Here is a 22597-nt window from a genome sequence, read left to right on the forward strand (position 1 = left end):
TTTAGTACATACATTATGTAAACATTCTATGAGTAACATAGATATTACAAACAATTACAGAGTACCACTGATATTCGGTGGTATAAGCACACTTAACATATATTTATTATGAGTTTGGAAGAATTAATTTAAAAGTTTTCATCTTATACAAAATATACATATACATATTATCCTAAAGACTTGTTTAATAATGTACTAAAATACTTGCAAGTAGATAAATAATGATCCAACTACATTTTAGGCGCGACACAACAATTTAGGTCTTTCAGACAAAATTGATATTTTTTAAATGAAGTTAAATCATAAAATGAACAAATTTGGCAGAAAATGTTATGTTTTGTATGCATTTAACTTTACGCTCAGTCAGTTGTTTTATGAATAAAATACAATTATTTGTATAATTAAATGCATAATAAACGAATGAGTTTCCATAGCGACCAGTCATTTAAATAATAATGCTTAAATTTTCAGCATAAAAAAAGCAGTTGGTACTTATAAAGTTCAAAAACATATTGACAAATTTCTTATTTTTGTGATATCTAAAGACATATCTCGCAAATAAATGTTTGGAGGGAAACAGCATTAACCATGATTTAAATACAAAAACGTATAAAATGTAACCTCCATGAAGCTACACTTACATAATGTTTCGCTCACATTTTTCTAAATGTAATGATATTAGCTTGAAATAGATTGATTAGAAAGACAGAAAAATTTATAAAATTGAATCAAAATTGGTAATAATAAACATTGTCCGAAGACGGAATTCCCATCATGGCCCATTTAAAACATACACTTGTCTGAATTGTTTACAAAACACAATCTTGAAAGTCTACACATAAAAAAAAATCGTATTATTAACATATATATATTTAAATGCTAATACTTCTAACTTTATATTTTAATACTACCTCTATTGTATAACATAGGGCATAACATTTCAATATGATTATAGGCAGCGTTGTACACTAACAGTGTCCCCGTTGTACACTAACAGTGTCCCCGTTGTACACTAACAGTGTCCCCGTTGTACACTAACAGTGTCCCCGGATCCAGAGGACACCAATTATACTGAAGGGACAACCAGCTAGTCAAGCATCCCAAAGGAACACCCAGCATCAGCAACCATGATACTTTTTTTCGTTATTACACTCAATAATGAATACTGTGGGATATAATTGACTGACAAAATCTCGTTTTAAGGGCCATGCATGAGTCAGGGGAGACAACTCTCTTTTCCATGAAAGGATGTTAAAATTAAACACTCTTAAAACAAATCTAAATTGTCAGCTGGCTCAACAGGCGAGTGGTCTTCGTGGCTCTTGTAGTAAACTTGTTGACCATGTTCACTTCAAGCAATCACCATAATATTTTTTCAGTGTCTGTGCATATTTCTGCATTGGTACCTTGTGGAATCAATGAAACTGCCTCATTAATTATTCATGATTACAAGATTTTCCAAACCAAATTGCCCATGGTACACATATAAGCAAAGCGCAGCAGTGTATCAGGGCTATCCAACGATGCCGGCACCGTAAATTTTATGCATTAAGATAGATAGGAACCTTAAAGACACATTAATTACAAGCATGTGACTGGACGCCAATAATAAACTAAACTGTAGAATTGAAGAGCTTTTCTACACCATACTTAATGCAATCTTTTTGGTTAGCCTTAAGAACTGGTGTAAACACATTAGAGAAATTAGAGAAAAACATGTCCAAATTTTAACTTGGACACCGGACTTCAGGAAAGAAACTTGATTGCAGTTTCTGGTGTCCCTTCAGAATCCGGGGAAATATAGTTAGTATTGACCCATGTATATGTGATGGGTTTTTTTATAACTGGTATTCTCTCTTACTCTATTTTGATGACAACAATTAAAGTCAGTATGATATAAGAATTATCAGTTATTTGAGTGACCTAATATATTACTTGTATGAAAAAAGGCCTATAATATATACTAGTGGATGTAATATGTTTTGCATATAAGGCAAATACTTATGTACATCACTAAAGAAATGACCCAATACTATTTATCTATATTGGTAAGTTATAATATACTAAGTCTATCTCATAACACTGGCCATCAGATTAATCATAAATTTAACGTCAATTTGAAAGTTGAATACAAAAATATAAAATATCAATTCATACTGGCTTGACAAATATTGTAACAATACATTGTACAAAAAGGAACTATTTTCCTTAATTATAGAACAGATAAATTGAACAATAATATACGCGAAAATACACAAATAACAAAAAGAGTTGAGTTATGGCAATTATGAAGAAATGATCTAAAAATAAAAATTAATATCACCTTTTTGTTGAGTTCAACTATGAAACAGGGGCGCTTCAGCGAGAATGCCATCGCATGCCTGTTGAATTGTTTTGTTTTGTTGGAAGGGGCACAACTTTGATAAAATCAGAGTCGTGGACCTTGCATTACATGTTTGTATCGTCTCTGGTAAACATTTGTAAAAAGTTTCATTTGAATACCTTGGAACGTTTTTTTATATGTTATGGCCAAGTTTGTAGTTTTTGCATGCAGACAGCACCAAACCAATCACCCTAGCCCAAACGCTTTTCATACAAAAAGGGCTATTAAAAACAATTACGGTATCATTTATTGCAATTCAATTTAACTCACCTTTATATATTGCAATATGATAACAATCTTCAAAAACTATTTTGCACGGAGAATAGTAAAGTTCAACATTGAAATCTTTATGAGATAAAACATTTCATACAATTTAAGAATATAACAAGAGCAGACATAAGAGCAGACAAACATGAATATGCCATGGTTGTAACAAAATCCAGGCCATACACAAAGCTGTATGCATGGCTATAACTAAAACTCGGGCGGTACACTGTACCACAAAAAAAAATGATCACTTCACATTTTTAAATGTTTTTTAAATTGTTGTTTTTTAAATCCTCAATTTTGCGCATTAGGCGATTTGTTATTTTTAACATTTATCATGATAAACCATAGTTTCAGTCTTAAGATGTGCTTTTACAGTTGATCATTGCCTGCCGTACATCTGCCTCACAGGAAAATTGTAAAACAGATTAAAACAAATTAACTTTTATAAAATGCATTTATTAGAAATTTATTTTCTTTTTAAATAAAGTGTACAGTAAGGTATCTGACGACCCTGGTTTAAGATATACATGTAGCCATATGGACTTGTCTATGCCTTCTATAGCTGAGAAATGCTATAATGTTTAAATCCAAATAAATCATACTTCAGTTCTGTTCTTAAATTCATAGTTTATATGAAAAAAGGAAATACGAATGCGTAAAAGATACTGTGAACATTCTCCTCACAAAGTTTATTTCATTAAGATTTCAAAATTTGCAATGAAAAATCACATACAGCATACAAAACTTATAACAAACCTTTGGATTTCTTAACTAAATGGATTTCTTATAGAAAGATCATAAATATTTTCATAGAATGAATTTAAAAATGGAAAACAAATCAAACATTTCACACAACAATTACCAGTAAACCAAAATTGGAATGAGTCTAATACACCGCCTTTATAATAGCTGCTAACATTTTTTTTTACACTCAAGTGTGTTTGAAATTTAAATTACATGATCACCCCGAACTGATGTTTGGTTCCAGATGTTTACCAATTTTTCATGAATGCCTTTGTTTTTAATTGAAAAAAAATAAAGTCAAACAAAGTTTTATGTGAAGGCAACATGCATAAAACAATGCAAACCATGAGAACTTCTGTGAGAACTTCGGGGAGACTTAAATAGGTATGCCAAATAAATATATATCGTGTTGAGACTATTTCCTTTAACTTACAATTAAATAGGTAAATAATGTTGTTATTGTTTGTGAATATCTTTCTAAATATAATTATATAAATATAGAAAAAAAGCAGTATTTTGCCTTTGCCCACTTCTGTTTCTAAGCAAAATGAAAAAGATAGTACTTTTATTTTGCTCACTACAATTTGCGTTGGTCAAAGTCCGTAAAACAAAACATTACATTTGTTTGTCCTTATACACATAACGTTATAAACATAGATGTTTCATACATCTGTTCTGGCTATAAATGGTAAAACTTTCATGACGATGACAGGACTAGCAGAGATCAGCTCGTAAACAGCGTCTTGAGACAGGTCGCGAACAGGGTGGCCATTAACCTCCAGTATTTCATCTCCGACATTCAGTAAACCAGCAAAACTCCGTTCGGGTCTGACAGTTGAAAATCTGGACACAAACACTCCTGTAATAGTGATAAAATAATCTGAGTGTTTAAGGTATTTGAGACACATTTATACTTGTCATTTAATTTAGTCATTGACAATAATGATGAATTTTGAATCCTGGTGACCCAATATAATTTTGGTATAATTTGAAAGGGTATATTGCTTCCTGATTCTGGCTTTCCCATGTGTAAGATAAATAACTGAAAATGTATTAGAGATACAGTTATTAAAGTTTGTATTATTGTCTAGTATTTCAACTGAAATCGCATGTGAATATCCTAATTTACAATCTTCAAAGGCGGAAAAAACTTTGTGACATAATTTTTGGTTTATTTTTTACATATTCTTTCTTCACTCGAAATCATTTCAAATGAAACCAAAATACTATGGGGTCACCATAAAAACTCAAATACAAAAGGGAAGTATTAAAAAAACTTTCATGTATCATTATCTTTAATGTAAACAATGTTTTCATGTCATGCTAAAATATTTACAGTTAAACCACTTGAAACTGGTCTATATTTATTATTTTAAGTGTCGGATGATTTTTTTTACCATTTCCAAATTTGGCGTTTCCCTTAGAGATAAAAAATCCAAGAGGGCCATCATCTGGTTTCACCAGCTGTATTTGCTGGGAACCATCTGGGTTCAACCTCTGAAGCCTTCCTATTGGATGATTTGATTTTTGGCCACCTGTGATTGGATGGGTGGGATCTTGCTGCATGTTGATTGGCTGATTGGTGTGTGTGGGTGTGTTAGAGGGAAGAGTGTGGCATGAAGACCACTGCTGTCGTTGTCTGGCTGACAAAGGGGCGTTGCCAGTTCCAACGCTGTTGAGAGTGAGGGTAGAACCATCGTACCTAAATATCGGAAGACAAAATCATATTAAATTTATTATTATTACGCAGTAATAAATACTACTGGTATTAACAGAGACATATTTAACCAGAATATAAAATATAATTAACTACATCTGTTTTCAAGAGCATGCAATGCAGTGCTTCCTTATGTTAACAATACTCCTATTACCTAAAATTTTATCAAAATAATAACTACTTGTAATCATAAAATCATTACCATTACTATCCTGCTGTTTTTGACTGTTTGGCAAACAATTTTGACAAATATTTTTTTCAAGTTTTTGGCTCACTGAATTCGCTACTCACATTTGTTCACTGTCTTCAATGTTAAACTTTCCCTTTTTCTTCTTTCTCTTAAAAAGGGAGGTAAGTGACTTCAATGATGGAGCTTTCTTCATCAAGGGCAGGAAAGAGTGCCCTCCCTTGGCAGGTTTATTAGGATTACTCCCCTTTGGAAGGCTACTGCCACCAGGATGACCATCCACCCCTGCACTGTCCAGGCCGTTCTCTAGACTGACGGAATTACGGAACTTGCGTAGTTTGCCCTTTGTTTTCTCCAGCAGGGATCCTCGGGAGGCACTCTTCTCTCTGGACTCGGCCAAGGTACTGGAAAAAGAAAGAAAAGATGATGCCATTTCAAGGTCAGTACCATGGTTACTGCAATTTGAATTCTAAATGAAATACTTGTGCAATCTGCACAAGATTACAGCACATGAAAGATATATCTATACTTGAATATTCTAAAAAAGTTGAGTTGAATACGACAGTGAACAGATTTGTATGGTGAGCATTTTATATAGACCATACATAAGTTCACTGAGCAGTTTGTATTAGAATGACATTTATGTTGCCCAATTTGTCAAATTGAAACCAATTTCAATTTCAGTTTTAGTTATTTTGATCTAGGGGCATATTTAATATAATACAAGTACTTATCCTTCATGACCATCTGTCATACTTCGTTGCTTTGATATATTTTTTAGCCTTATATTTTAACAGTCCAATCCAAACACTTGGACTATAATCCTAAATTTAAATTGAATCTTAGTTTCTTATTGAACATTGCCTGAGGTCACCAAGCCACAAGATTTCCTCTAGGAATGCCAGCTTACATAACATGAGCCAATTAACACATTCAATTTACTTATACATGTATCATTTGTTTTAAATCATATATTGATATAACTAAGGTGAAAGTGGTTTAGAGGTATAGACCTTTGTCCGCCTCACCTTCAAAAGAAATGTCTTCTTGGACTCTCAAAATGCTCAAATGTGTGTATTTTTTACTTTATTTTTACTGTTTATACAGCCGTGTATTTAAGATTACAAGACATTTTTTATTCTCAAGAGTGATTCTTTTCTGCTTTCAGCTGTCTTAGTATTTACTAGTTTATTTTAGGTTGATTGTGCCAAAAGCTGATAGCTTATATAATCACTCTCAAGTCCGTTTCCTGGGCAGAAACCACAACTGTGTCCTTTTTGAAAGACCATTAGGAAGTACTTCTAGTGGGCATAGAACCCACAACCTCATAGGTGAGAGGCGAACACCTATACCACAATACCACTCTCACATCACTCTTCATTAACGCAAATTTTCAAAGCCCACCTGTGTTTGTCTTGTGGAGCTATGATGTCCTCTGTGTGATGCTGTAGTGGTACACTGGATATTGCCTCCTTTGATACTGGCCTGGGTGATTCTGCAAAACAGTTCTACATGTATTTAAATGAATCAGAAAATGCGAGGTTGTACCTGTTACTCCGAAAAAATACAATACATGCATCTATTGTAGTTTTCTGACGGTTCATAGACTGACTATAGAAATTTTCCATTGCTACTATACCTGTATTTCCATACGCTGGGTGTTTTCTGGTGGCAACTCCACTCGTGGAACTGGTCATTGGTTGTGGGTTCTGCTGACCATTCTGAGTCTTTATCTTGTAGTTGGAGAAGTTGAGGTCTGTAATGTTAGATTTCTGTTTTGTCCTGGCAGGTTTCTTCGGAGGTAGGGCTTTCTGGGGTGACTCACCACCAATACTTGTGTTGGAATTTGATAATGGCGAGGTATCACTTTGTCTTGAATTATTTCTTGCACTATTCCCACTATTAGTTAAAGCTGCACCATTTTCACTTGATATATATTCCACTGAACCTTCAGTATTCTGATGGTCTTGTGAATTATTTAAATCCAATCGCTCTTCTACACTACTTTGTGGGGAATAACCAACACTGGGTGTACTTGCACCTCGAGTAGATTCAGTGTTAGACACAGAAGCACCATTTCTGCCTCTAGATTCTATAGAGTCCTGCCAGGAAACATGACTACCAACACTGGAACCATCACCATGGTTACTGGTCTGTTCCATACCAGTGTCTGTGAACCTTCTATGATTGCTATCACTTTCTGGTCCCCGGTCTTTAGCGTAGATCCTGTTCACAACATTTCTTTCATCTGCCAGTGCCCAGCTCTCACTCTCGATGGGATTAAAGCTGCCTTTCTTGTTCTTCAGGATATTGCGAAGTTTGAGTCTTTTTTCCTTCACTCTTGGTGAAGTAACACCAGGTTTAAACACTCCTCTCTTGTCCGTGATCTTCGCTGCACCAGTCTGTAAATGCTGATCACTGTGTACATGGTCAGTGTTATAATGTATGGTTGCTTCAACATGATGCACATTTCCATTTACATTTGGTTTATGATTCAATTCACTCTGCTTCTGAGCATGTCTTTGATTTGTTATGGCACTGTCATTATCAGCTTTTTGTGTTTGCTGGGTATGATAATCTTCCTTGTATATTTGCGTAGGCTGATCCGAGTCACTTTCACTAATAGGAGACATTGAACTCCCTCGGGACGAAAGGGAGGTCACTGAATGTTTTTGATGTTTGGAATTTTGCACGTTGGAAGACACTGGATTATGGTAGTCATAATCATTGTTGTGAAAGTCTCGATGAATATCATTTTTTGTCAAATTTGGGGTGGAGGCATACTTTTGTTGAACCGAAACTTTTCCAGCAGTGTTCACTTCTTGTTGGTATTCACAACTAACCTTCGTTCTGTTTGGCATTGAGTGTGAGTTAATTCCTCCAGGACTGGAGATATTTGAAGACAGGTCAGACAAACTCTCATTACACAATGAAATATCTACGACCTTCATGTCAGTGTCACTCTTCACAAACGAAGGAGCACTTAGTGGTCTCCTGCTGTAAGCTGATTGGCCAGTTTTCAACAAGATGAATGGGGATGGTGATCGGGCCTTGCGGTATTTCTCTGCCACTTTTTTTTCCCTCATGGACTCGCGATATGTGCCTAGGGAGAAGTCTGTATCATCTCCCTTGTCTATAGGATTGCCTCCTCTGACAAGGTCATGTGACAGCCTTGCAATCAGGTCAACCTCTTCTGCTATGTCGACATCAACATCTGACCTGGATCAATAACAAGTCAAATTAAATGAAAGGGCTCAATGTCAAAACTACTAAACTTCATGAGGCATAGAAAAAGGTTAGTGGCCTTCAACACAAGTCATTTGTATTAACAGAAATAATATGAACTTATACATATGAGGGTGCTGCACCCTTCTGAAGACCACCATGTGCATCCTCCTTTTTAAGAATTGAAGGCTTCGGCAAAAAAAGTTTGTTGTTTCCGCTAACATCTCAAAAAATTAGGGTCAGTAGGTAGGAATAAATGTTTTAATTTCTTTTGAGAACCTGGATCTCTGTTCCAATTTGACCTTTATCAGGGTAATTTCCTATTTAAGAATTTTTTTAAAATTTTACATGTTCACTCTTATGAAGTTACCAAAAAAAATCCACACTACGGCAAAATAAAAATGTAGGGTTGGGAGGAGAAAAATAGGGTTGGTTGAGTTAGTGGAAACAAACAAAAAAAAATTATGCCTTAAGATGATCAAATTTCTTGGTTGTGTTTAAAAGCTTATTATATGATTATCAAATTCATATAAACTCAATATATTTGGCAGTTGAAACCCAATCAAACTAAATGCCATTTCTAGGATACTTTTTCTTAAAATTGTGTTTTCAATTGATATAATTTCATTTTTTCTGTCATGATTTTATGCAATGAACACTAAAACATGTTTTAACATTATCAAATCTTTATACAAGAGCTAAGCTAGTGTCCATTACCTCAAAGGGAGAATACTGTGGTCAGCCCTGACAGGCTGTGGTTTCATGGTTACCCCCCTTGACTTGCCCCGACCCCTCGGAGGAAGTGATTCTGTGCAGGTACTGGAAATAAAACCGTCAAAATGCCGATTTTAATAAAAACAAAACTACTTCTATTATGCAAATAAATATCTAAGGCATGACTTTTACTCAATGAGAATGAAATGAATTTCTCCCCAAAAATAGTGTTTAGCTATGCGTGTATACGTTAAAGGTGTTACACTAAAAAGATACTCATTTGACTCCAATGCGTATCACAAACCAAGCTACACGCAAACCTCCAATGCGGAAGGCTTACAATGTTACACTAATCAGTCCATAACAATTGTCGAAGAATATGAATATAGAATATTATCAAAACATCCAAACTTCAAGAATACCAATCTCTATAGACATAGAGACATAGTAGTACATTAAGAGAATATCAAAAATTGAAAAAAAAAAAAAATGTACATTAAGAGAATATCAAAAATTGAAAAATAAAAAAAAATGTACATTAAGAGAATATCAAAAATTGAAAAAAAAAAAAAAATGTACATTAAGAGAATATCAAAAATTGAAAAATAAAAAAAAATGTACATTAAGAGAATATCAAAAATTGAAAAATAAAAAAAAATGTACATTAAGAGAATATCAAAAATTGAAAAATAAAAAAAAATGTACGGTACATTAAGAGAATATCAAAAATTGAAAAATAAAAAAAATGTACATTTAGAGAATATCAAAAATTGAAAAATAAAAAAAAATGTACATTAAGAGAATATCAAAAACTGAAAAATATAAAAAAATATCTTTTCTTTCATCATACCTGCTATGTCCGATGCCCGAGTCGACATCTGAGTCTGAAATATTAAACATTCAAATACTGAGATGTCATTGATATATTATACTCTACATGAAGATATAAAGGTCACCGAGTAAAAATAGCTTTGTTCAATTTTAACAATAGAACAGACATCCTGGGTATGAATGATTGATGAAGATGAAAAAAGTCCTGGACTCTTGTCAAGTATTTCAAAGTAATGTGGCATGATGCTTATACTTATAGAGCTAGATGAAAAACATACAAGCATGCATATTTACGTTTAAACAGAGCCAGAAGTTCTATTTTGAATTACAGTCTTTCCGAAACCGTATTCATATATTTTAAATGGTTTATTATTCAAAAACACAATATTGCGCATAAAAACTCCATAAAAAATATTGAATTCTAATCCATCTTAATAGATATAAATATATCAACATGTGTTACAGCTGCTGCACCACAAATAGACCCACACTTGTCTGTTTCAATTACCATAGTCTGTCAAGGGGAATTAACTCAACAAATCATCATCATAATAATATGTTTTATTCCATGACCAAACTCTAGTTGTACTATATCCAGCAGGAAAAATTATTCCAGGTGCACAACTTCATTGCTTCAACAAATTTCCCCACAGGTAACGTGACTCTATGTGAAATTCTTTGTAGGTTTGAAAGACACAAATGCAAAATTACCAATTTTTGCTTATTCAAGAGCCATAACTCTGGATATACTATTTGCAGCAGCAAACAAGACCTCAAGAGCACAACTTCATCAACTGAACAACATTCCGTCAAGTTTCATGACTCTAGGTGAAACAGTTTTGGAGTACAGGGTATTGATCGACATAAGTCCAAATATGTATTTTTTATTAATTCAAGGGCCATAACCTTGGTTTTACAATGTGTAGTGGTGATCAAAATCCCAGGTGCACAACTTCATCACCCAACAACATTCCCAAAGTTTTCATGACTTTGGTTATACAGTTTGGGGTTTAGGGACACAAATCCAGAAATGGCAATTTTGCTAATCCAAGGGCCATAACTCTGGTTTAACTAAATGCAATGAACAAAATCAATGAATTAACAAGAGGGCCAATGATGGCCTAACATTTTATTTCAATCCCATCAGTAGTTTTGAAGTTATTCTTTGGACAATGGTGTGACAGACAGGTAGATGGACAAAGCAGTGACTTTTTATGCTTTGCCAATCTACATTGTTTTCATTAGCTTTATAACAAAACCAAATCTCATGTAGATTTGCCTTTAATTGTTTCAGAAACGTTTAGATTTTATACAACAAATAAATTTTGTCTTTGATAAGCTTAAGGACATTGTGCAGAGTTCTTAAGTCTAAAAAGACACATGAAGCAGATTTTGTCATCAATCATATTATTGATTTGCAATACTTAAGAGATAACAGCCTATTAACTACCAGTTTAAAGAGCTCTTCCTAATGATTTTGCTGATAATGTCAGTCATTTGATTCTGAATTATGGCATTCCAAAGAAGCCTGGTATTTTATTAATTTTCGAAATATTAACTGGAAGCAACAATTACAGAAGGATACATGTTGGCCCTGACAGCTGATATTACTGTTGTTATAATTCTGTTCTAAAAAATAAGATGAAAGTTGAGCATTAATAGCACACAACAAGATGCCAAGGGAAATAACTCCACAGTTATGTTAGCAAGAGTAATGGGCTTTGCTTTACATTGGCGAGGCATAGAAATTAGAAATTTAAATGAACAAGCCCGATTCCTTTAACTGATGCTTGCCATCATTTGTTTCAACAAGACCTGCTAAATAAAATCGAGAATTTGAGCCTGTCCGGAAAAATTGCAGGGCTTGCCGGCATGTCCTAATTTTAACCTTTAAATTTAACCTTTATTTCTACCACAGTCGTTCAGGGCTTTTTCTGCCCATTTTGAGAAAAAGACCCTAGACATTTTGGGAAATTTTGCGTCGTGAAAATGCCAAAATTGGGAAATTTTACAGTTAAAAGAAAAAGCTGTCTAGTCTCCTGCGAAATAGGTAATGATTTAATATTAGTTTTTTTTTCCCTTTAAAAGACCCGCAATGGCTGAAATATCAATCCTTGGGGTGTAAATATCTATTGCAATAAATCATGACAGATAATATTTCATATTTCCGATCTCTGAATGTGATGAAAATCAATGATTTCTGAGTTCAATTACCAAAAAAACTTCACATGACATAATTTATTAGGATGTTGAAAATGAACCAGTACAGGAAAAAATAATTTCAAAAAAAACAATTTTTTTTTTTTTTTTGGATTGGGATTTTTTTCTGAAGATTGGGAAAAATATCTTATATTTTGCTTTGGGAATGGGTCCGATAGTCGGACCCGTGGGTACTATAGAAAAAGCCCTGTCGTTATAAGTTGCATTTTCTTGTACAACAGAAGCACTGTAACTTACCAATGTATAAATAAATACGGACAAATTCATCTATAAACAAATTGAGCTAAAGAGTTGTAGGACGGTGCTGCACCCTGCCCTTATTTGGTAGCGCCCCTCTGCCCTTAAAGAGACCAGCATGCGCACCCTTCTACCTTGTTAGAATTAAATGCTTAAGATAATCAAATAATTCTTTTGTTTTGGTTAAAAGCTTATTATATGATTAAAAATCCATACAAACTTATTATATCTAGCTTTTATATTAGATTAAACTACTTCTAGTAAAACACATTTCAAACATTTTTTTTTTTCAAATTTATATTTTTTTAAGTTCTGCACAGGCTGATAAAATATGCCCTTCCCACCCTTTCTGCAGCACCCTGTCCCTTTTTAAAACCTGGCTAAACTCTAAAACAAATTTTGTTTATAATAGACTATTCAAGAGACTGTTGTTTGACATCCAATTTTGTATATATATCAAGTTTAATTTATATATCAAATTAAGCCAATAATTAGCTGTTTTTAACCTAAATATTGATACAATCCAGGTCACTATCAAAGTATGACTTTACAATCTAAGTCAATTATTCATGAACTATCGGAAAATAATCGCTCAATAAGTATTCTGATGCTTCGGAGTATAAGGTATCACCAATGGGTGTGAAATTGTATCTGAATTCTTTTAATTAATGGCACCAGCTCCTAGCGTTAAGTTATGTGATTGGGCATAATTTAATGCTATTGAGAAATATGACAAATAATTGCCAATACAAATTCTCAATTGATACTCAAAGTGGCGATCATGATAAATGTAAAACAGTTTGGTTTTGTATTCAATGTTTTCAATCGAAATGTTAATGGCTCTATCAATACTGAACAACTTGAGGGCACAGATGAATGGGCTCTTTAAAAAATACATTCAGTTCAATTAAAAACTGACACTGTTGTCATTTTTTATGTGTTTAAAAAGTTAAAGGTTATTTTTAATATAGCTTTAAAAATATTCTGGCCTTAAAAAGATTGAAGACAACTTACAGAAAAAACATAAAGTGGTATTACATTTCATAACCTTTTTAGAAGATTAAATTTTATGGAAATGGTTTGGAAATAAGACATATGATTTCCATTTAAAATCAATACAAAAGCCACAACGTTTTTATAAACTTAGAACATTATTTTTATCTTTTAAAATTAGTAATTATAAAGACTAGTTTGATACAAAACACTTTTCCGCCCACCTTTATGCATCGTCTTCTTTGAAGCTATTTCATGTTCTGACTTTGATCTTATTTCCATGGCAACATTTTCCTCGCCCTCCCGTTCATCATCAGCATGGTAATTGGCTTCTGTCAACTCTCTATTATTGAAATTAGAACCATTCACTGCCATACCATCATCATTCCCCTCAGCAGTATTGTCTTTATAAGCACCTTTAACACTACTCAAAGTTTCACCTGTAGAAAATGTTACTACTGATTCAGAAATTCTGTTTTGATCCGAAAAGTCTGAATTAATATCTGGAGCATTGCACTTGTAATTGCTGTGTTCAGTGTCATATCCCATCTCTTTACTGAAGATCTGTAACAGACCAGCCTCCCCCTGCCTAGATTCTAGCTGGTCAATGTGTTCTGAGGTAAGCATGTATTCCTCAACTAGTTTGTTAATCTCATTGATTTCCTGCATCCTACATGTGTCACCGGCAACAGCTGCAGGCTCTGTTGTATTCATAGCTGTGTTTACTACTGTTTCATTTTCTTTATTAATATCAACATTACTCATTATTGATTCACTGTTCGTGCATTGGTTTTCCTCATTTGTCTTACTGTTTCTTACACATGCACTAGCACTACTTCCTGGACTGGATTCTACATTTTCACCAATTATCTCCCCTGAATTTACTCTCCCTCCTTCAGAGTCAGGAGAAGGCAACTCTTCTTTTTTCTCCATAGACTTACTAAAGGGCACCCCTCTGCCTGTTGTTACCAGTGACTGCACAGAGGGTGTCCCGATGTCTATGGCACTGTCAGGCGGCGACTCTTGACCTGCTATATTGATATTTTCTAAAACAGTATCAATTTGTAAATCAGTGTTTGAAATCAAAGCATCAACATCAACATGGTGGTTGTCTCTAGGTAAACTCATCACATAAGGGTTGAAGGTGAGCCGGTTCCTGGCAACTGGAGATGCTGACTTGCTCATCCATCTGCGTTGGCGGATTTCATTTTCCTTGTTTTCATCTCTATCATCATCTTTGGTAATTTTTCGTTGTATTATAATTCTATGATGCTTCTTCCTGTGTCGACTTCTTTCCTTGCTTTTTTCTAGCATGTAATCCTGCAAGCTTTGCCCGTTTTCCATCCCACTGTCATATTGCACATGATCCCCACTCTTTCTTTTCCTAAAAGGAGACCCTTCATTCAACAAATTATTCAAGTGTTTAGAATTCATTCGCAGCCTCTGTTTCACAGACATTTCTGAACCCTCGCAATCTGAATTCAAACGTTCTTGCGACCTTGAACTTTGACCTTGTCTAAAATAATGCCCAACTTCTTTATCCCAGTTAGTTAAAGTCCTTGCCGACACAGAACCATTGTGTAAATGGACAGAATTTTCTGATTCATCATTAATCTCATCCTTGAATCTCACGTGGTGCCTGGAATTGAACAGTTGTCTCCCTGCATCACGAGCCTCTAGGCGACGTCGAAACGCATGTGGGTACTTCCTGTACAGCTCTGTGTAGAAGTGGTCTTGTTGATGGGTGGAATGTGCTGAGGGTGAGTCCATGTCTGTCGTTACATCAACGTATGACCTGTGGACCTGGAAGGAAAGAAAATTATAAGATTATGAGCAGAACAATTTCAACTTAACAGTATTAACATTATCGGAAATTGAGAAATTCATTTGGAATGATAATTCCTTTGAAAAATATTGGTGTTACAATAATTCATTTGATGTTCTTCAGTTTTTTTTAATTAGTTTACAGAATTGTTTGACATTGTATTTGTATGTTATTTCTCACATAAAGAATGTTCTTTTCAAATCTTAGGTCTTAAACACTGAGGTGAAAGCTTAATTCCACGTTTTCACATTTTGTTAAGAAAAGTGTTCAATCCCCAAACTATTACTATTTCAGAGTATATCAAAAATTCTTACATTATGTTTTCATTGCAAGGTTATCATTATGATCTTATAGCCGATCATAATTCAATCTCCAGTACAAATATTTGTATTGGTGTATTTTCTAAAGGAAATAACATTATTTCTGTACAGCCTATTAAATTCACAGTAATTACATCTTAACAATTGCCCAAGGCTCAATTGTGACTATTTCACTTAACTTTTTGATCTTTCAATATAATTGTGTAAATTTGTTTATTATATAACAAATTACTGTCATTTAAATATCATAATTGTTTAAGGCCATCATCAACGAAACGCTAACACTCCCTTTTTAATGTTCCATTCATAATTTCATGACAAAAAAACTTAAGAAGTACAGACCATCTCGTTTACTGTAATAAAAGACATGGCTGATTGTATCAAATACCTGCTCTGAGAGTAGTATCAAGAGTTTTTAAAGTACTTAATAGGGGTTGATAACCTTGCTACACCCCCAGCCACCCATTTATGGGTTCAGAATGACTGTTAGAGCACCATTGATGGTAAATAAATTTTATCAACTAAGTTGATTGAGGATACTTCGGCATTACATTTTAATAGTACAGACATTATCTTATTGACATTTGGCAGTTCATCTTGTAAAACAAATGTTTGGTACTTGTGATACAAATGTAATCCTATGAATGAAACAACATTATGGCCAATTGACACCTGCTTATGCCTTTCTTACCCTGTATAATGACATACTAATGATACTATTGACACCTGCTTTAGTTCATGCAGAATACCCTGTATAATGACATACTATTGACAACCGCTTGAGCGCATGCCCTTGTTACTGAATGCCCAGTATTATGACATACTATTGGCACTTGCTTTAGCTCATGCCCTTGTTACTGAATGCCCAGTATTATGACATACTATTGGCACCTGCTTTAGCTCATGCCCTTGTTACTGAATGCCCTGTATTATGACATACTATTGGCACCTGCTTTAGCTCATGCCCTTTTTACTGACTGCCCAGTATTATGACATACTATTGGCACCTGCTTTAGCTCATGCCTTTTTTACTGAATGCCCAGTATTATGACATACTATTGGCACCTGCTTTAGCTCATGCCCTTGTTACAAAATACACTGTATAATGACAAACTATTGGCACCTGCTTGAGCTCATGCCCTTGTTACTGAATGCCCAGTATTATGACATACTATTGGCACCTGCTTTAGCTCATGCCCTTGTTACTGAATGCCCAGTATTATGACATACTATTGGCACCTGCTTTAGCTCATGCCCTTGTTACAATATACACTGTATAATGACAAACTATTGGCACCTGCTTTAGCTCATGCCCTTGTAACAAAATACACTGTATAATGACATACTATTGGCACCTGCTTTAGCTCATGCCCTTGTTACAAAATACACTGTATAATGCCATACTATTGACACCTGCTTTAGCTCATGTCCTTGTTTCAAAATACACTGTATAATGACATACTTTTGACATCCGCTTTAGCTCATGCCCTTGTTACTGAATACACTGCATAATGGCATACTATTGGCACCTGCTTTAGCTCATGCCCTTGTTACAGAATACCCTGTATAATGGCATACTATTGGCACCCGTTTTAGCTCGTGCCCTTGTTACAGAATACACTGACATCTGTATAATGGCATACTATGGCACCCACTTAGCTCATGCCCTTGTTACAGAATACCCTGTAGTTTGACATACTATTGGCATCTGCTTTAGCTCATGACCTTGTTACAGAATACACTGTATTATGACATACTATTGGCACCTGCTTTAGCTCATGCCCTTGTTACAGAATACACTGTATAATGGCATACTATTGACACCTGCTTTAGCTCATGCCCTTGTTACAGAATACACTGTATAATGGCATACTATTGGCAACCGCTTAGCTCATGCCCTTGTTACAGAATACCCTGTAGTTTGACATACTATTGGCACCTGCTTTAGCTCATGCCCTTGTTACAGTATGCACTGTATTATGACATACTATTGGCACCTGCTTTAGCTCATGCCCTTGTTACAGAATACACTGTATAATGACTTACTAAGAACAAAGTCTAACAAACCTGCAAGGAATTAAGAATCAATAAGTCAAGATCCAACAATCAATATGGTGCCATCACCCCCAGAGACTCTATTATAGCAGATGGGCTTGCAGGATAATTAGCAGTAGGATAAAACTGTCACTTTTATTATAAGAAGAATTTGAAGACATCAAAAGAAAATTGGCTTAGAAGTCTCTTGTTACTTGTATGTCTTCATGTAGAAATGTTAGTTCAATAGCTTTCAGTTCAAAGAAATATTACAATGATGTAAGTTAGTAAACATACAATTTTCAACATAAATTTAGAAAAGTAACTTCATATATTTATACACTTGGAATGGGGAAGATTTGGTTTTCTCGATCTGAAGATGAAGAAATTAGATTTACAACTCGCATATTAAATATATTTTCATTAAAAACATGCATAAATATTTATTATGTAAAGTATCTTATAAAATGAAAGGTAAATGTATGTTTTAAAACATCACTTCAAGCTAGAAGATCAAATACATAAACATTCATTTATGTTGATTCCTACTCCTTTTTTCCCTTCAAAAACCAATCATTATAAAATTAGTTAAATTTCATTAAAGATGCACTCTTACTCCCAAATAAGATTTACATCAATTAATAATATTGTTTTATTATTCCAAAAGTGATTAATAAATGTCAAAAATAATGGTTTTTATGAAGGATATCGAGTTTAATTTGAAAGAAGTGAGCATAAAACACAGTATTTCTACCTTATGAGACTATAGTGGACTGCCGTAAATCTTTAAGCATTCACCAATCATTTAATATTTTTGCGCTTTCTGCTTTTAAATTCACGGTTATAAAACTCTAAATCAGTAGTTAATATTTTCCATAAATGCATTATTTAGTAAGTAGTTTAAGGTTAATCAGTCAAAATCTATGTTTGTAAACAAAATGTGTATGTATTGATTTTGAATAAGAGTGTCACTTTAACTGTAATGATAAATTATGATGTCAATTACCTCTACCCAAGAATATTACGGTTGATCCTCACTAACAAAATCCCAAAAAATAACACTAAAACCCACCTTGAAGTTGAATAACTAAGAATCATATCATACCAAATTGTTACATGTCACTACGTTTGAAGTTAACTAAAGGTAGTAAAGCATTTGTATACTGAAGTGGCTTAAAAGAAATATGTTCCAATAAGTTGTAGATCAGTATATTGACACCTTGGAGAAGATGTTTATCTAAGGATTAACTCTCATTTATATAGTGCAAGAGTACTAAGGTTGGTTAGGTTTGACAAATATTTGAGTTTCTTTTGGCTTTATGATGCCCATATATATAGCCTTAAACAATTAACTCGGTCAACATGTACATAATCCCTGGTCAATGCACTGCCTGGAAGCCATTTAAAGTCCAGCAACCTTTCTCCTTAGATTGTGGTTTTAAAATACATTAAGAGCAATTAAAAACATTTTAAGAAAGCTTAAAAGGCAAATGACTGGAATACTTTTTTTCAATACCGTGCACATGTACTATAAAGCAAGCGTGGGGTTAAACAATGATGCTACAATGTTCAGATCTTTGTTAAAGTTAACAACATAAGTAACAATCTTGCTGTAAAACCTTTAAAAGTGAAATGTTTACTATGTGCTCACATATTAAGATATAAAAAAGTATGGCCGAAACAGTTGTTTCAAATCTTGTTAGGAATAATCACACATGCATCCATTAAACGTTCAGACAACTAAAATGAAATTTGTGGTCTTTAAAGACAATATTTGAGCAAATATCAACATTTGCTGAAGGGTTCCAGCTTTTGGTATGTTAGTTTTCACACTCTAATGATTTGCCACACTTTAATTCGTCATTCAAAAAAAGTGCATTTTACAAAAAAATAAGCGAGTACCTTTAAATCATTGTAAAGGAATAGAAAACAGGCTCCGATTTCTCGAAAAGCCTTCTTGACAACTGTATTATTTTTTTAATAACTAAAAGTAGACCAATGCATCTTTTATCATGATCATCAGAAAGATAATTTTCTTCAAAAATCTCAGAGCTCTTTTCGAAATGAGAACAATTTTCACACAAATTATACTAAAACAAAAATAGAGAATTTTTAGGCCCCAAAAATGATTTTGATAACAAGCCCTATATCATTTTTTTCAAACATTATTATTATAACCGACATAAGCCCATACGCCATACAATCTATTTAAAATTCCTCACCCTATAACATTGTCCTTAGCTATTTAAAGAGCCTAGTACTAAGATTAAAATACCACTTTACAGCGGCAGAAGACATGTTAAGTATTCAATTGGTAAATATTTACATTTTATATGACCGGAATATTTGGCACAATGTTTTATGACAGTGAGCCCAGCAGAAGACTGCCATCTTTAAACCAAACTCAAACAATAGGACAAGATAATGAAGAACAAGAAATCCCAATCTTATGCACCATCGTTATTGGCTTTGATCAATGCTGTCTTTGATATTGAGGTATCCGATCCACAATATCAATAAGCTTGTCATTTTAACATGCCATTGGCGATAATGTTAAATCTTGGTGTCTGGTGACCCCGTATAAGTTTAGTGTTATCTAAAAGGGTGTTGCCTGCAGATTATTACTATATGTGAAATAAATGTCAAAGTCAAAAGTTATTATGATTTGTATTTTTGTTCTTTATTTAAACAGAAATCGGACGTGAAATGACAGATGTTGCAATCTTTTCGAGCACAAAAAAATAGGGGAGACCAGCATTGGCAAACCTTCTGCCAAGAATTGAATGCTTTAGATAATCAATTAATCATTTTCTTTGTGATGTATTGTTATTATGAGATAATAAATACATACACACTTAATATATATCCTAAAACTGCTCTTTTTTTGTCGGATTCATAATATTTAATAATAATAATGATAATTATATAATAATAATATATATAGTCTTCACTGCTCAATATAATGTGCCCGTTCATCCCCAGCTCTCTGTCCCTTTACTGCAGTACCCTGCCTCTTTTAAAACCTGGATTAACCTTACAATGAATTTAAAAGAATACACCAGAACATAGAAATTTCAGAGAGTTAAATCAGAATTTCCTATACTGTATCTAGATATAATACTGGAATCCCTGCAAGTCAGCGTACCATTCTGCGGTCCAGAGCCGATGTAGGACGAGGTGTTGAGGAGAGTCTAGCAGAATTGGGAACGCTTCGTGACTGTAGAGACTGGAGCACGGACGTTGTGTGGCGCCTGTAACGTGGGGGTGAACCACGGTCATACATTGACGCCATCCTGTAACAATAAAAAAAGTATAAATAATCAATAATTAATGGAATGCTGGTTCAAATTTTCCCAACCACTTAAATAAGAATAAACTATGACCACTGATCAAGTCATAATATATAGCAGCATATAACATGCAGGTTTTGATTTTTAAAAAATGCATGTTTTTGATACTCATAAACTTTTAATTCCAAGTTTTGCTAAATACTATAATTAATTGTAACTTAGTATTATCAAAATAGTATTCAAACAAACATTAAAGGGACTGTATATCAGATTGGCACCAATTTTTTTTTTATTTCTGTAACGAATCCCAGGACAATTATTTAATAAAATGTTTTACTCTTTGATATCATAATTGTAAAAAAATACCAAAATGTAAAAAAATATATCAAGTATAAGCATGAGACCGGGTTCAAACCGGGGTCGCCAAAATTGCAGTCCACTGTGCTACGAAGGCTTACTCGAAACAGTTGGAATATTTCAGCTAAATAACTTACTTGGTAATATCACGTGATAACATCGACTAGCCAATCACGCACAAGGAATGAATTTTACTAGGTAGAAATACCTAGTAATCGTTTTTAATGGAAAAATAACCAAAAAACTGTGAAAATAAATTTTAATTGTAAACTATGTGGTACTTCAGTTAGTAAGTTTCAATGCATTATTCACATTGATACCAAGTTTTAATTTTTTTTCGCTATTTCATTATATGGAGTACAGCCCCATTAACTATTTTTTAAATAAATGTGGTACATGTATGTGAATTTGATTACAATAATAATCTTAAGTCAAAGATTTTAACATTTTTAAAAAATTAAGATAAAAATTCAGAGTCAGTAAATGTACTTAAGCCAATAAGGACATATATATGCAGATATTAGATAAATAACAAGTACATTTTTATTATGATGTACATGTAGAGCTCTACAATAAATTATGGTTTATATGTCTGTGTTAAATGCATATACAATTTGTACACATTAATAAATAAACAAATAAATAATACCGTAAATTAAATAGATTAAAGGCTTTGTGTGTAAAAAAGCATATTTCATTATTATTGTATGGTGTTCATTAAAGTGTACATGAATAATCGATCACAGAATTCTCAATTAGACAGGTGCGTTCATAATTGGCTCACATTTGGTGTGTCTAATAAAATCGCTTAATTTTAGTTGAAAACGTAGACGTATATTTATACCTGCTTTCCAGTAAATAATTTTATCCCATCACATAAAATTGAAAACTCATGTCAATCACTGAACTTTTTGCATCTCCAAATATTCGTATTTTCACTTTCATGAAAGCTTTGTGTAGTAACACGAAACGTCATCGGAATTTGTGCTGATCCAGAGAGGTAAACATGTTTGTCATTTTATTTAGTATTTGGAGTCTATAATGCACTTATCACAAATATTTCCAACTACACAGTGTGAAATAATTGTTGACATAAACAATTATTGTTGTAAAGCGAATGTAACATATCATGACAATCAAGAAGAAGGGATGAAAATAGAAATTGTTGTCTGTATGCACTGATTCGTACTCAAACAGATTCGGACTGTGACTATTTCAGTTATTTCAATTACATAATTGTAATCATAAAG

The 22597-nt window shown here is 33.5% G+C and overlaps 2 protein-coding genes across 4 annotated transcripts in view; one reads left to right on the forward strand and one right to left on the reverse strand.

Moving 5' to 3' along the window:
* LOC128224199 (uncharacterized) lies at positions 1-22320 on the reverse strand. Of its 2 annotated transcripts, XM_052933952.1 has the most exons (10): positions 22192-22320; positions 20846-20993; positions 13746-15324; positions 10091-10124; positions 9244-9345; positions 6941-8520; positions 6706-6796; positions 5406-5705; positions 4795-5099; positions 1-4256 (listed from the first exon to the last, which is right to left on the reverse strand). In XM_052933952.1, the coding sequence occupies exons 2-10, from the start codon at positions 20990-20992 to the stop codon at positions 4060-4062; spliced, it is 4335 nt and encodes a 1444-aa protein (XP_052789912.1). In that variant the 5' UTR covers position 20993; positions 22192-22320; the 3' UTR covers positions 1-4059. The 2 variants fall into 2 exon arrangements, with proteins under 2 accessions (XP_052789912.1, XP_052789913.1); XM_052933953.1 differs by lacking the exons at positions 20846-20993; positions 22192-22320 and adding an exon at positions 19923-19973.
* Positions 22224-22597, forward strand: part of LOC128224200 (FAD-dependent oxidoreductase domain-containing protein 1-like) — a 15288-nt gene continuing 14914 nt past the window's right edge. Inside the window, exon 1 of one of the 2 annotated variants that reach the window (XM_052933954.1) lies at positions 22224-22347. The gene's annotated coding sequence lies outside the window, so the exon portion shown is untranslated. Of the gene's footprint in view, positions 22348-22497; positions 22519-22597 lie in introns of those variants that run through there. The other variant, XM_052933955.1, reaches the window with a different exon arrangement.

The sequence above is a fragment of the Mya arenaria genome, chromosome 17 (genome assembly GCF_026914265.1).
Source record: "Mya arenaria isolate MELC-2E11 chromosome 17, ASM2691426v1".
Taxonomy (NCBI): domain Eukaryota; kingdom Metazoa; phylum Mollusca; class Bivalvia; order Myida; family Myidae; genus Mya; species Mya arenaria.